The sequence below is a fragment of the Lagopus muta genome, chromosome 5 (assembly GCF_023343835.1).
Source record: "Lagopus muta isolate bLagMut1 chromosome 5, bLagMut1 primary, whole genome shotgun sequence".
In the NCBI taxonomy this organism is placed as follows: Eukaryota; Metazoa; Chordata; class Aves; order Galliformes; family Phasianidae; genus Lagopus; species Lagopus muta.
The window spans coordinates 26,024,826-26,039,583 of NC_064437.1; the positions used below are offsets into that span (position 1 = coordinate 26,024,826).

The window sequence follows — 14,758 nt, forward strand, 5'->3', positions numbered from 1 at the left end:
CAAGATGTGTTAGCAATGCAGCTAGCAGCATTGCCCTGCAACTTGTAGGATTTAACAGCTTAGGATACTCCTTCTAAGAGTGGTTTTAACTAGCCAATTACATTTTTTTTATGGCAGGGTGGATAACTCTCTCAATTTCATAGCGCGATCCACAGAAAGTCATTTTCTATTAAGCTCTTTATTGCTTTCAAGGGGGCAAAAAAAGCAAAAAAACGCAACCGAAGTTACATTTTCCCAAAGTTTTATGGTGTTTTGTTGTTTTTGTTTTTGTTTTTTAACTTCTTAGTGTAAGTCTCGCAGGGATTCATATGTCAGACTCTCCACTTCTGGCATCCATGGTTGTTTGGTTGGGAGTGACTTTGGGGTACGTTGCAGCCCCACAGCTCAGCTTGGAGGCTCCAGGTGTGGCTGGGAGCCAGCTTTGGGCTGTACCTCAAGGTTTCAGACCAGGGTTAGGTAAAACAGCACAGGGGTTTTTGTGGTTCCAGGCCGTGACTGTGGATAAGCAGTGGGGAAAATCAGCTTCCATTCAAAAATTGGGAATCCAAAAATCTCCTACAGGCACAGGCTGCTGCCAGCCCCAGTGCTCCTCTCACCTTTGGGAATGATACTTCCTAAGGCATCCGTGATGCTGCTGCCTTCATGCTGATTTGTTGCTGACCTCGTCAACATTAGAAATTGGCTCTTTCAGGCTCAGAGGAGGTGTGCTCAGCCCTTTGCAGGGGCTGAGCATCCCTCGGCTCATGTTGCACAGCTATGCACGTGTTTGGTCCTCATTTTGTCATGTCTTTGGGGGATGGAGCTGGTATTCCACTGGTGGGAACAAAAAGTTGCTGCTGATGGCCCCGAGATGTCTTCTTCCTTGGCAGAGAGAAGAACAGGAGAGAGCAACGGGCCTGGATGCCAGCCCAGGCAGAGTCAGCATTTGGGTGTGCAGAAGCTCTAACATGACACCATCAGAACTGGGACTTAAAATATAACAAACTAAAGCCATGTTCTCAGCCCCAAGCTGTCCCTGAGCCCCATGGAGGACAAAACCATCCCGTCTCCATCGCAGTGACCAGGAGGTTGCAAATGAATCTTTGGGTTCTGTTTTCCTGCAGGTTTTTTGCAGGCTCAGAGGGCTGCCCCCAGCAGCACAGGGCTGCCTGCCAGCCCCTTGGGGGCTTTGGCAACCAGTAGCTTTTTATGGATATTTGAGCTTTGATGGAAGCTGGGGAGCTCCTGAATGCAGCCATCCACCACAGCGTCTCTCCTGCCCTGACCTCTGTCCTGTTTGCTGTGTGTAATAAGACAGGAGAGCAGCAGGCCATATCAGTGAGTAGGTTGGGTTTGCTGAATCTGACCAGCTGTTCTGCTCCCAGCTGGCATCAGGGGCTGTTTGCTCCCACGTTCCTGCAACCAAAAATCCCTACCTTTCACACCTCTGTGCTCCAGCTCCATGCATACTTTTGGCTCTTCCCACAGTGCTGTAATTGCTGTCCAAGAGATCTCATTGCTCAGGTCAGCAAGCCCTGCACAGAAGATCACAGTGCATCACTTACCACTATTTATCCATCCACTGGAACAAAAGGGGAGGAGGGCAGCAAGAAAGTGTGCTTCAGATGGCTGTGGCTAATTTGGGCTTTGAAATGATAAGACTCACAAATTCAGAGAAACAAGAGGTGCTGAACTAGCCTTCTCTGAGCAGGAAAGGGCAACTGCACATATGTGCGTGTGGGTGCTGGGTACTGAGGGAGAGGAGGGAACTGAGCCAGCAAGGCATATGGCACATCACTGCCACACAACCAAAGTATAACCTTAAAATTGATTTTAAGTGCAGGCTTGTAAACAGTCCAACCCAGCTCTCATGGTGCTAGGGGGAGAATTTCAGTGAGCAGTATCAAGCTGGATCCCACAAAACCTGACAGACCGGCAGGCGTGCTTCCAAGCTCCCATGCCCTGCACCAGCTCCAAGCTCAGCAAAATTACATTATGCATTTATATCCACTCCTTAACGAGGTACTTGCTTATTATAGGGCAATAAAAACCCAGCCTGGCTTGGGTCCTCAGTGCCAGCCCACACTGAGGCGCTGCTGTTTCCCAAGCATCTTGGTTTTCCCTGCAGGGTAAAGCACTGGGATTGTTTCTTGTTCCTTCAGGGGGATGTAGATAGGTGGGTTTCCCACTCTCTCTCGAGGCAGTGTCAGGAAAGAAACAGGGAGCCCATCTGGGTATACAGCAGGGAATGGGGGCCTGCTTGAGGCTAAAGAATAGGAGAGCAGCCCTGGATCTGGGGCAGCCACGAGCATCCCAGTGCAAAGCCGGGGCTGCCACCTCCTCTCTGTACACATGCATGCAGCTCATCTGAGGCAGAAAAAAAAATAAATAAATAAAACAGATTAACCTATCTGACAGTACAGCCAGGATGTGTCAAAACCAGCCTGGCTGGCTGGCTCGGAAAAAAAAAGTGGTTATTACTGCAAACTCTATATACATTATTTATCAAATGAAGTCTCTGCAGCAGGTCCACGATTCATTTCCCTGCTCAGGTTGTCTTCTCAATGGTAGAAACCAGCCCGAGCCCTGCAGTAGGTCTGGGGGTGAGCATCTCACCGCCCTTCTAAAACACTGGGCTCTGCAGAGGGGATGCATTGTGCCCAAGCAGTGCCTTCTGGACACGCATCCGGCTTCTGGATGCACATGTGGATGTGTTGCACACATTAATTTGCATCGTTACCAGGCAGGGGCAGCGGTTGGCAGTGCTTTGGAGGAGCTGGGATGGGAGCATCCCAGGCTGGGTAATTCGCATCCACTGCAGCTATGCACACAGCTCTGAGGAGGAGCAAGACGGCTCACGCACTAATGAAACATGACAGCAAGCAGCAGATACACGAGCACGAGGCTTTGCTGCCTTTCCTGGAGCTGTGTGCTGAGAGCAAACAGGGAAAAATAAAACCCATGCACGTGGCTGAGAGGGACCCAAAGCCAGTGCTGTTCAGGTGGGGTGAATTTGCTAGAGATCTGGGCCCTCGGGATGGATTTTCTCCTTGCTGGAAGATGCCCACGTGATCCTGCACCTTACATCCATGAGTCCTGTGCAAGGATGGACAAAGGGAGGAATGCCAGGAACAGGAGTGGGAAAAGCCACGATTGATGGAGAGGGAAAGAGCAGGATAGAAACTGCCCGTTTAAGTGATGCTTCACCAGGTCCCCACAGCCCACACCCAGCTCCTGCCATGCAGGTGCTAAACGTAGCCGTAATTAGAAAGCAATCTCACAGTCATTTGCACCTGAAGTCCATTTAGGATGGGCAAAAAAGCAGAGTACTGAAGGAAAGGCAGAGCTGGGTTAGCATGGGTATGGGAACAGCTAAAAGCCTGTTGGTATGGTTGGACCTAGAAGCAGTTCACAACGTATCCCTGTGGGACACAGCCCCATCCAACAGCCCCTACCATGCAGGTCCTCCATCACCCTCCAAAATTAGTGACCAGTGCCCATGCTGAAGATAAAAATAACCTCATATTTATTTTTGCTCTTAAACTACAGTTTTCTTATAGATTAAGTGCTACTATGTAATTAGAGAGGATTTAGAGGCTGTTTGTGCCCCACGATGCTCTGCAATTATGGTTAATTCCTTCTTTATGGCTTCAGAGCATCACCAGCACAGTTCTAGGGCCAGAAGAGCTGCATGCGGAGGTGAGAGGTAGAGCTGGTGGCTGTGACACTACAGATGGGATTGCCAGAACCTCTTTCTTCATAAACTTGGGCATTTCTGGGGGAAAAGGGTCTGCAGAGCAGAGAGCAGAGCACTGCATACAGCACTGCAAGTCACCATGTCAAGCATCACCTGAGGATGCTGTGGGGTCACACGGGTCAGATTCAGGCTCCATCTGTCCATGTATCAAGGAAAAGAGCTCATCTTGAAACTTTGCTCTCAAACTTTCCCATGGGAACGTATAGAGGCTACTGATATATGCCGCAAAAATTCAATAAAGAAGCGTGTAATGAAAGAAAGATATAATGTAGGCTGCGATCACAAAGGCATACATGAATTATTAAGCCTGCCGAATTTACAGGCAGCTTGGGGAACTATAGATTTCTTCCTCCATGTATAGTTAGGGAACTGCTGTTTAAAGCAGAAGAGTATTTCATCCTTAACCACGCAATTAGTCAGTGGGGGAAAAGCACTCGCTCTACAGGTACCCATGTCACAAGAGCCAACGGGTCCTGGAGGCACCTGACATGTTCAATCTGTTTTTGCACAGGGATGCTGTTGGGTTTTTTAAGCCTGAAATCATTTCCAGCAAGATGCTCCCCAAAACCAAGTGGTTTTGCAGCTGTGCCGTACCCACATCCATCGCATGGTTTGGGCTTGTCAAGGCCATATTTACAGGCAATAAACAAAGGGCTGCAGATGCTGCTCAGGGCCACAGACATCTATAATTCAGGTGGATGCACTGCAGGATGTATCTTGGCTTTTCGCTTCCTCCCTTTGCAGGCCCCCAGGACACAAATCCTGGGTGAAGGGAGGACATCTGGGAGGTAGAGCACTTTGCCGCTTCTGGAAACAGCACTCCAGTGTTTTTCTCAGTTTCAGATTGTCTCTTTTTATTGAGCCCCATGCACATAAACAGCAGCAGATTGATCATCTCACATATCCCCAAAGTTGAAGCACTTGATGCCTGCCAAACTTGAATTTGAACTTTAATTCACATTGGGCAGGCCCCAGATTCGCCCACAAACCTGTTGTTAATGCAGCCTCTCTCCCTTGGTAGCTTTCAGAAATACCTGCAACCCCAAAATGCATCCATGGTCCTGTTTATAATACTAAAAGAAAACAAAGAGAGAGATCCCTTAGACTGTGCCATGGGGAAGCAACCCCGCTGCCGTATCTCCACTGCCCAAAGTCACTGTGTGGGGTGGACAGAGTGGTGATGCTACCATTCATCATCCAAGAAATGAGGACTGGGCAGTACCTCATAGGCACCTGCTCTGATGGAGATCTGGGGGAGGACTTTATTTCATTCCTACCACCTAAGCTGCTCTGTGATGATGTTGCTTTGAAGCTCTGGCCCAGCTCCATGCTGCTGGCTTGCAGCCACAATTCCTTCCCCACTGAACACGCACAAAAAAATAAAAGCAGGGAGAGAGGCCAAGGAGCTCACGCTGAGCCTTGCATGCCAGTGAGTCAATCAAAGGCAGGAAGTGCTAATTAGTCCCCCTGCCTCCCCCTACGCCTGGCCTATCTGTCAGCTGGGGACAAGAAGAGTCAGCCAGGGCCACCAAGGAGCTGCGGAGGAGCCTGGGGTAGACGAAGACCTGGAGCTGCTGGGAGGCACTGCATGCAGCCCCACTGAGCCAGGCTGGGTCATGGGTTGTTGGTTAATTCCATATATCATCTCTACCACAGTTAGTTACCTCAAGATACCTTTCTCCATGGTGGTCCATTTACCTGAGTTAATTATCAGGTCTTCCTTGAAGGGATATATTTCCCTCATGGCTGACGAGTGCCATCACCATAGGGTGAAAGGCTGTGTCCTTTTTCCAATTGCTTTGTCAATGCCACTTTCCATATAAAGAGATCCCAGCTGCTTGGCTTCACTGCCCACTAAGACCAGACTACTGGTTCTACAATCCCAGCACTGGAGCATCCAGGTGGCAGCATAGTCAACATTAGGAGTCAGATGGCTTCTGTCTCTTCCTCATCTTCCACCCTTCGTGATGGCCAGCAAGGCAAGTGGATCCTCCATCATCCTCCATATTTGGTATGGAGGATGATGGCTGAAATATAAATATGGAAAGAACTGGCAGGTGGATTGTATCACACACCCGCAAACTCACCATGTGCTTATAATGGTGGAAGCAACCACTATTGGCTGCAAACATATCCCATACCACATGCCACCCCCCATCTGAAAGGTGCAGAGGTCACTCCACCTTGGAGAAATTTCATATATTTGCTTTGCTTGAAATCACAAAGAAAGAGAGAGAGAAAGCCTAGCAAAGCTCCATGTGCCTGCTCAGAAGAGAGGTAGGCATTGAGCACAGAGCCAGGAAGAAATGTGCAGGAGGAACACTGCAGTAATATGGGATAATAACCCTGCGAAGACTGAGAGGCGGCTGAATAGCTGTATTTCCTGTAATACCATAGTATTGTAAGAGAAAACCAGTAAACAAATATTTTCACTGAGAAGCTGGGAAAGAGGGAGAGGCATGATTGTCCCTCAAAGAAGAGCATTAGAACAGGGGGATAGCAGTGAGAGAGGGGAGCTGCTCAAGATTATGGCCCTTGCAGATAGCAGTAGAGTCAGATCACAGCCAAGCAGCACACCACTGTTTTCTCCCATCTCCAAAAACCCAAGCTTCATGACCTGAAGGAGACTGACCCTGCACGAGGACACTGGCTGTCTTGTCCCAATGGGATCAGATTTTGTCCATCCCTCTCCCAGGGCAAAAGGCACTCCTAGGAAAAAAAAAGATACTGTGAAAGTCCCTTTGGCTAACCCCATCCATACTGGGTCTCTCCAAAAGATGAGAGCAATGCAATTGCAGTCCCAGTCTCACCTGCTCACTAGCTCTATCCTGGGATGGGTCGGGCAGTGATTCCTCATGGCAAACCTGTTGATGTCCATCATTGGTCAGCAGACAGTAGTCCCAGCAAAAGTAATGGGACCGAACCCATCCCCAGAACAAGTGAGCTGACACTGGTGGTTTTTGGCTGCAGATAATCGTGTCCTTGGAGCCCAGATTGGTACTTGGGGGCTTGCAATTGATATAGAAGTGAGAAGTTATTTATTTTCAAATCAAGGCAACTTTAACCTGTAATCCAGAGCATGGGTAGGAGGTGAAGCCACTTCATCACAAGGGATTTGTCTGCGCAGACCTAAAGGAGCTCAAGCCTGTGTGCTGTAATTTAACGGTGTTTTGAGTTGAGGCTGCTGTTCCTATAGCTACTAGAGGAAGCTTAGCAACCTCAGGCTCAGCTCCTGGAGCACCATTTGTGCTCGTGGAGGGGTCCAGAGAAAAGTAGGGATGTGGCATTTTCATCCATGCATTGTCATCACCCACACATTGCTGGCACCCACGATTTAACCTCTTACGTCCTATGCTCTGTGCTGATGTTGCACTGATTGCAGTAGCCATATGGGGTATTTCTGCTGGAAACAGAAGCACGTGGGGCTTTGTTAGTACCAAATCAACTGTTACCTTCAAAAATACTATAGGAATAAGAACCTGCTTCTGTCATGCTTTGAGGGCTGGAGCCATAACGCTGGGAATGCATACTCTGGAGAAGGCCCATCTTCTTCTCCCAGCCCTGGGCCCATCTTGGAGATGCTTTGGGCTCTACCAAGGTCAGTGGGACTGCGTGTGTGTCAAGCTGGCCCACATCTCTCTGGACAACTCACCTCTCTGACCTTAGTGCAGTGTCAAGTCTAACACTAATCACGCTCTCTTTCCTCTCTCCATAGGTCCTCCTCACGCTTGGCCAACCAAGGTTGGCTTAGAAGGCTCACCTCCCTCCTAAGAAAATGGGGACTGACAGTGAAAACCCAGTCCTGAGAAACGTGCTCATCAGCTTCAACTTGTTGCTGCTGGGTGCTGTCCTGAAGCCGTTCGAGTGCCGGCTGGAGGTGACAACAGAGCCAGCCGAGAGGCCAGCAGTGGATGAGGAGGGGGGCCTGGCCAACTGCAGCCCACCCATCAAAGAGCAGCCCATGGTCTTCCACCACATTTACAACATCAATGTCCCCGTGGACAGCTGCTGCTCCTCCATGCTCAGGTCTTCAGCTGAGGAGGTGAGTTCAGAAGACGACAGGCTGGCGGAGTACACGGAGCAGACCTCCGACAGCGAGAGCCAGGTCACCTTCACCCACAGGATAAATTTGCCCAAGCAAGCCTGTAAGTGCTCCACCTCCCTCCCATCCCTGCAGGAGCTGCTGAGCAGGATTGAGATGCTGGAGAGGGAGGTCTCCATGCTCCGGGACCAATGCAACTCCAATTGCTGCCAAGAAAATGCAGCCACAGGTAGTAATGCGATGCTGTTAGCTCTTGTTGGGGACACAGGGCTCAAGCAAAAGGCAGGAGAAATAAATACAGAGCTAGTAATGTCACTCAGAGTAATGATGAAGGAAAATCTCTGTTCAGCCATGGTGTCGTAGCTGTGCCATTACAGAAAAGTCCAGCTTAGGGCCTCCAAGGCAGGGAATTCCCTGGGAGGGATTCGGTAACTTCAGCTCCCAAAGCCCACTTGTTGTGGAAACCCCATAAATGTATCCATCAGACAGAGCTAAAATCCCATTAAAATAAAATTGTGGCTGATAAGGGATGAGCAGGGTGAGCTTCCCAACCTGTTCCCTCCCAGCTCCTTGGGCCCTTTGCTGAGAATGGCCTTTGCTCTGAACAGCACTGCTTAGCAGCAACTGTAAGCATCAGTGTGTTATCAGCATTCACCCAGAAACAAAAAACAGCATCATACCAGGCACTCTGAAGAAAACAGTTCGTCTCAGTTGAAACTAAGACAATGGTGAAGCTCTCAGAGCCTCCATCAGGGTTTCTCCAGTAAAGGCACAGCTCAGTCCCTCTGTGATAGTGAGATAACATGATAACAACATGGGTTGTGAAAGGTTTGGTTTAGAGGCTGCTGAGCAGAGGTGCTAGCACACAGCTGGTCTCTGATCTCTCAGGTAGCCCCTGAAGGGTGCTGTCTGGAAGGGCACCTCGTGGCTCCAGGCTTTGCACAGTCCTGCTGGGATGCCCCCAGTGTGGTACCAATCAGCTGTGAGCATAAAAGAGACTGGAAAACACCATTGAAAGACAAGACTTTGCACAGTTAAAATGGAATGGGAAGAGCAATGGGAAAAACCTGATTTTAAGGAATTCATTTGAAAAACTGATGAAACAATTTGGGTTACTTGCAACATGTGTAGCTGGTCCCATTAAACATTTATCAGTAGTTGGAGTCTTCACTCAAACCACAGATGCATGATGAGGTAGAACTGGAGTAATTTCATTCATTTTAACCAAGCTGCTTTCAATTCACCACACTTAAAATGAGAGCAGGATCCCGACCCCACAGCCTGAGGCACTTCCCCAAGGAAAGAGCTTCTTACAGCACACCTACAAGCATCCTCTCTCTTCATTTGATAACTTAACTAGAGGATGAGATCTGAAGAGAACCTGATCGCCATTCCCAATGCTTGCAGTTTCTGGGGGAAGCATCCTGCAAAGAAGCCCAAACGATCTGTCTGGCTTAGCATACAGCTAAGCCTTGCTGCGGGGGTATCTATCAGTTGTCACCCAGATAACTCACCTAGGATGAGAGGTTCACTAGGGGGGGACAAAATGTCTCGTGACTCACGGTCTTTCTGGTGCAGAGGCTTCCAAAGGGTTGGAGGAAGAACTGAAAGGGTTCCACTCCTCCTTTCTTTCATGTGAGAAAGAGCAGGCAAAGTCAGAAAGAGAAGAATTAGCCAGGCTGGTGTAAACCCAAAGCTGAAGCAGCAGGTCCATGTTGTGAGGCAAAATATGGGAGGATGAGCAGTGTCAGAGCAACTGGTGCCCTCACTCCCACGTGTCCCTCCTCACCCTACTGCTGAGCAAAACAGGGACATCAGAGGAGGTGGCCACGTGTTCTCCCTGCTTTCCCACATCCCTAACTCATGTGCAAACCAATCTGGAATCACCAGGATAGGGATGAATATTATATGTCTTTGATCGTAATACTCAGACATAATATTGGGATCTCTCAACTTTACGATGAATCTATGTGTGGAGAGGAGACAGCAGAGCCCACTGAGCTGTGGTTGGTGCAGAGGGGTTGGCCAGGGAGGGCTTTTTGCCATGTAGCTGTCTAGGGAACTACAGAGAAACTAAGGGGAGCTCTGGCACCCAGCAGGTCCACAGCCAGGAGTTGAGACTAGAGCTCCCACCCCAAGCCCCAGCATGACCCATGCCAAACCTGAGCCTCAGCCATCCCCCAACTCCTGCAAGACAGGAGAGCTCAGCCATAGGGAGGACCACCTTGCCACTTGCCCTCCATTCACAGACCCCACACCAGGCTCTGACCACCCATCCCACATCATTTTGCAGGACGCCTGGATTACACCTTACCGTGCAGTGGTCACGGGAACTTCAGCCTTGAGTCGTGCCGCTGTGTCTGCAGCGAGGGTTGGGCAGGCAGCAACTGCTCAGAGCCACGCTGCCCAAGGGGCTGCTCCAGCCGTGGGGTGTGCCTGGAGGGTCAGTGCGTGTGTGACAACGACTACGGCGGTGAGGATTGCTCCCAGCTCCGCTGCCCTGCTGGCTGTGGCTCCCGTGGGCTCTGCGTGGATGGAGAATGCATCTGCGAGGAGGGCTTCGGTGGGGATGACTGCTCTCAGCCCCGCTGCCCCCGTGATTGCTCGGGAAGGGGACACTGTGACAATGGCACCTGCGTGTGTGCCGAGGGCTATGCTGGGGAGGACTGCGGGTGGCTGCGGTGTCCCAACGGCTGCAGTGGACGAGGTGTCTGCCAGGATGGCCTCTGCGTCTGTGAGGATGGCTACGGAGGGCAGGACTGCTCGGCAGGTAGCAGGGGTGTGTGGGGGGAGTCAGACCTGATTGTGTGAGAAAGGGACACAAAGTTCCCAGAGTCCCACAGGAGCACCACACAGCATGGGAGGAACCCGTAGCTGGCAGAGCACTTTGTGCTCACATCCCATAGTTTGACTGCCTGCCTGTTGTTCCCATCTGCCAGAGACGCATAAAGGTTTGGGAGGCAAGCAAAAAGCCATTGAGTTTTGTCCAAATATTGGTGGTGATCCACTTTTACAATAGCAGTACAAGCAGGTTCTCCTGAGCCTTTGCCTTGCAATAAAACTTGTGAGCACATGACCCCCAAGCAAGAGCCCTTACCCATGTCCAACCAGCAGACCCACACTCCGTGGCTGGAGGATAAGTCATGCACGTCCTGATGCTCTCCCTCTCTTTCCCCATCAGTGGTTCCTCCTGAAAACCTGCGTGTGACAGGGATCAGCGATGGCTCCATTGAGCTGGCATGGGACAGCCCCGGGGCAGCCACTGAGTACGTGGTATCATACCAGGCAGCGGGACCAGGGGGATCCCAGCTCCAGCAGCGGGTGCCTGGGGACTGGAGCACCATCACCATCACGGAGCTGGAGCCAGGCGTCGCCTACAACATCAGCATCTACGCGGTCATCAGCGATGTCTTGAGCAGCCCTGTCACCACCAAGGTGACAACCAGTAAGTATCTGCCTGCACTTGTCCCTTGGTACCCCAAAAACCAGAGGTGATGCTCATCAGACAGCCGCAGAAGACAGCACTGGCCCATATAACGAGGAATACAACAAGCAGCCTGTAAAGGTGCATCCATCTGATATTTGACCTATCCTATGATGGCATTCTTGGCACAATGCACAGTCTTGCCATGGTGTCATGCAGCTTTCTCAAGCTAGCTCATGTTTTCTGTAAAGACCTTCCAGCAGCAGAAAATTGAGCCTTCAGAAAAAAATAGTGGAGATATGTTTACCCACATGTATATCCACATGGGGATAAAGGAAAGGTGGAAATGACACCACTTGCTGCAAGAAGTCTCTGTTTGGGATGGAAACCCAAATCACTGACAATCAAGGAAAATTTCAGTGCTTGCTTGAAACCCCCAGACACGGCCCAAAATATCTTATATTTTTGTGATATACCATACAAGTCACAGGTTCTGCTCCTTTTTCTGGATGGGCTCCCCAAGGGAAATCCCCACAACATAGCTAATAGCACAGCAAGAGGGGATGTTGCTGTGCATCATGAGGTTCTTAGTGCCAGAGGAAAAAGGGAACAGCAGGCTGTGACAGCAGCTTCCAGAAAGCATCCTTGGGAAATTAAAGGCTGAGTAAGCAGGGGAAAAACAAGTGATGCCAGTGCCGCTTTTGTAACCCCATTGCTCACTCTGTTGGCACAGTGTTACTGGGCACAAAGCAGTGGGATGCCACAGTGGAGGGCATCCCCCTCCTCCCCCTCCAGCCCAAAAGAACAATGATGCTGCTAACAGAGACCACCAGGGCCCCATTTCCATCACCCCAATAACAAAATAGTTGCAAGGAGGTCAACCCAGCCCTCACAACCTCCTGGTCCCTTCTAGACTTGGCCACTCCGCAGGGGCTGAAGTTCAAGACCATCACAGAGACGACCGTGGAGGTGCAGTGGGAACCCTTCTCCTTCCCTTTTGATGGCTGGGAAATCAGCTTCATCCCCAAGGTAATGCTACCTCACAGCACGACATCATGGGGTACACCCTAAGCCTAGATCTCAATGACCAGCCATAGGCTGTCAGGGCTCCAGTATCCCCAGTCACGTGCCCAGATAGCTCCTGCCACGGCATTTTAATTGCAGTGAAGAACAGGTAGAACTGGTGCCAAAAAAAAATGAAAATGATGAAAGTGTTGCCCTAAATATCGCCTATTTTCCATACGCAGTAACAAAAATTGTACATCAAGTATTTCATCTATATTCATAATTTCTACACCATTTAGCCATAAGTATAGCTTCAATTGTATATGGAGCCTCTTTACAAGAGGCTTTCAATCCCCAACAGTAAAAGAAATGCTGATTAAGGCACAATTATGCCGTTTTCCCTTGTACAAAATCCTCGCTGGAGTCAGGCAGCTCTGGGCAGTAGGAACAGCAGAAGTTGGCCCCAAAGTTTTAACAGCTCTCAATTGCAAAGTGTCATGAGACACTGCACAAAACAGGGGCCCAGGGGCCTGAGATAACTTACTCCTCGCTTCCAAAAAGGGCTGGGAGCATCTTGGTGCAATTTTTGATCCACAGATGGTGTCAGAAGCCAAAGTTTGGGTACCGCTGTTACAAAACCAAGGGTGTCGGGATGGAATACAAAAACGTTGTATTTCAGGATGAAATAGAGTAATAGAATCACAGAACGGCTTAGATTGGAAGGGACTTTAGAGACGATGTAGTTCCAACCCGACGCCACAAAATAGGGCAATGCCAGGAAAAGACCACCGGAGCTTTGAGTCTAATGGCAAACAAATCATGCATCATTCAAGCATTTCATCGATACTCATGAATTAATCTCAGCAACATCCGCCCTGAAGCAGACAAATTGGTATAGGCGAGTTTTGGGGTGAGGAGTTCGTGGGATGTTTGCAAATGTCTCTCCTACAAGGACATCAGCAATAGGTTTTCCTCAAGCTAGACCACTGAAGCAAGCTGCTGGCTCCCATTTCTCTTATTTAAGCTTAAAACCAGCAAGAAACATGCAGGGAATGAAACAGAGAGATTAAGTACAAAAGGAAAGCTGTTCCTTGGGCAGCCTTTTCAGGGATGGGAATGGTTGCAGCTCATAGGGCTTTCATTTTAGTACCGTCCATCAAGCTTGAGGTCTTGCATTGTGAAGATGCAGTTGTTCTCCTGCTGCCAAAATTGGGTTTTCTCAAGTCTACATTATCAGCTTTTCCCCTGAAACAAGACAGAGGGTGCTGTCTCCTTGGCTGCCTGGAAGCTGCGGTCATGGTTTGCTCAGACAGAGACACAAAACCATTGCTGCACCCCAACTTAAAGCAAAACCCAAGAGGCAGTGATGTGAAGAAAAAAAAAAATATATATATATATATATATATCATGTTAAAGAAGCACTATTGCAAATAACCCCTGTGCTGTAGGCTTGCAAATCGAGGTCAAATTGCCTTTCCAAAAGCTGGGTGTGGGGACACTAATTTTGTCCTCAGTATCCCCTGGGGGAGTGCACGCCCTCCCTCTGTGCAAGCCACCCTCCACACCCTAAATTATCCCTAGATACAGGATGGGGGGAGTTATTGCACATCTGCTCATGCTAGGGGGCATAAAACAAGGAGAAAGAAATGCAGGGGTATTTGGGGCAATGAGAGAGGCTCAGAGAGGCAATTAGTGAAAGACTGGAGTGATAACAGACATAGAAAAGAAAATTAGGCAAGGTGAGATGGCAATTTATGGATAAAATGGAAGATTTCCTGTCTAATGAGGAAAAGAGATGAATATGGATTGAGAGCTATGTGCACAGATTTGTTTAGTGTGTTATTAGTAAAGACAGCAGCAAGAAAAGATCCATTGTCCAAACACTGGCAGGGAAGGTGACATTTGCAGTTGCTTAAAAGACTTATGTGTTTTTCGGAGCACAAAACAGAAAGTATAATGAATTCAATCACGATATTTTAAAAAGGGGGGAATCCAAAATAAATACGCGATGGTTTCACCTCTGCATGAAACATAGACAGCTCCTGGCACCTGGGTAGCAGCCATACAGGAAAAGGAGGCTTTGGTTTTACTTTTACGTTCTGGAGAATATTCAGATGGCAAAACACAGCAAGGTATGAGGCAGGAGAGGGGACGGGAGCATTTCCCAGCTCTACAGCTCAGGTGCTCCACAGCTGGTGGGTGACTTTGCCCCAGGCTCCTGCATCTCCATGATGAGATGTACTGGGATGAAGACGTGATCTGGGGGTGCATGGCTGGGTCATCACTTTGCCATGCATCAGTGCCTGTACTCCCTGAGAATAAAGCTTTTTCTGTTGTTTTTAAACCCCTTCCTCCTTCCTGTTGCCTTTTCTCCTCCCGCCCCTGGCAGAACAACGAGGGTGGTGTGATTGCCCAGCTCCCCAGCACCGTCACCACCTTCAACCAGACTGGGCTGAAGCCAGGCGAGGAGTACACTGTCACTGTGGTGGCTCTGAAGGACCAAGCCAGGAGCCCCCCGGCCTCCGACAGCATCTCCACCCGTGAGTGAGCC

The 14,758-nt window shown here is 49.5% G+C and overlaps 1 protein-coding gene and 1 long non-coding RNA gene across 4 annotated transcripts in view; one reads left to right on the plus strand and one right to left on the minus strand.

Annotated features, from left to right (window-relative positions):
• TNR (tenascin R) overlaps window positions 1-14,758 on the plus strand; it is a 51,984-nt gene that overhangs the window by 16,131 nt on the left and 21,095 nt on the right. Inside the window, exons 2-7 of one of the 2 annotated variants that reach the window (XM_048944139.1) lie at window positions 7,452-7,778; window positions 7,914-8,007; window positions 10,072-10,548; window positions 10,960-11,223; window positions 12,116-12,231; window positions 14,597-14,747. In XM_048944139.1, the coding sequence (XP_048800096.1) occupies window positions 7,512-7,778; window positions 7,914-8,007; window positions 10,072-10,548; window positions 10,960-11,223; window positions 12,116-12,231; window positions 14,597-14,747 (1,369 nt within the window). In that variant the 5' untranslated portion in view covers window positions 7,452-7,511. Of the gene's footprint in view, window positions 1-7,451; window positions 8,008-10,071; window positions 10,549-10,959; window positions 11,224-12,115; window positions 12,232-14,596; window positions 14,748-14,758 lie in introns of both variants that reach the window. The other variant, XM_048944138.1, reaches the window with a different exon arrangement.
• LOC125692956 (uncharacterized) lies at window positions 30-10,206 on the minus strand. 2 transcript variants are annotated; one of them, XR_007376948.1, is made up of 7 exons: window positions 10,093-10,206; window positions 8,459-9,406; window positions 6,547-6,744; window positions 6,369-6,445; window positions 1,416-1,514; window positions 597-861; window positions 30-495 (listed from the first exon to the last, which is right to left on the minus strand). It is a non-coding gene; the product is annotated as an uncharacterized LOC125692956 (long non-coding RNA). The 2 variants fall into 2 exon arrangements; XR_007376947.1 differs by lacking the exon at window positions 10,093-10,206 and having other exon boundaries at window positions 8,459-9,471.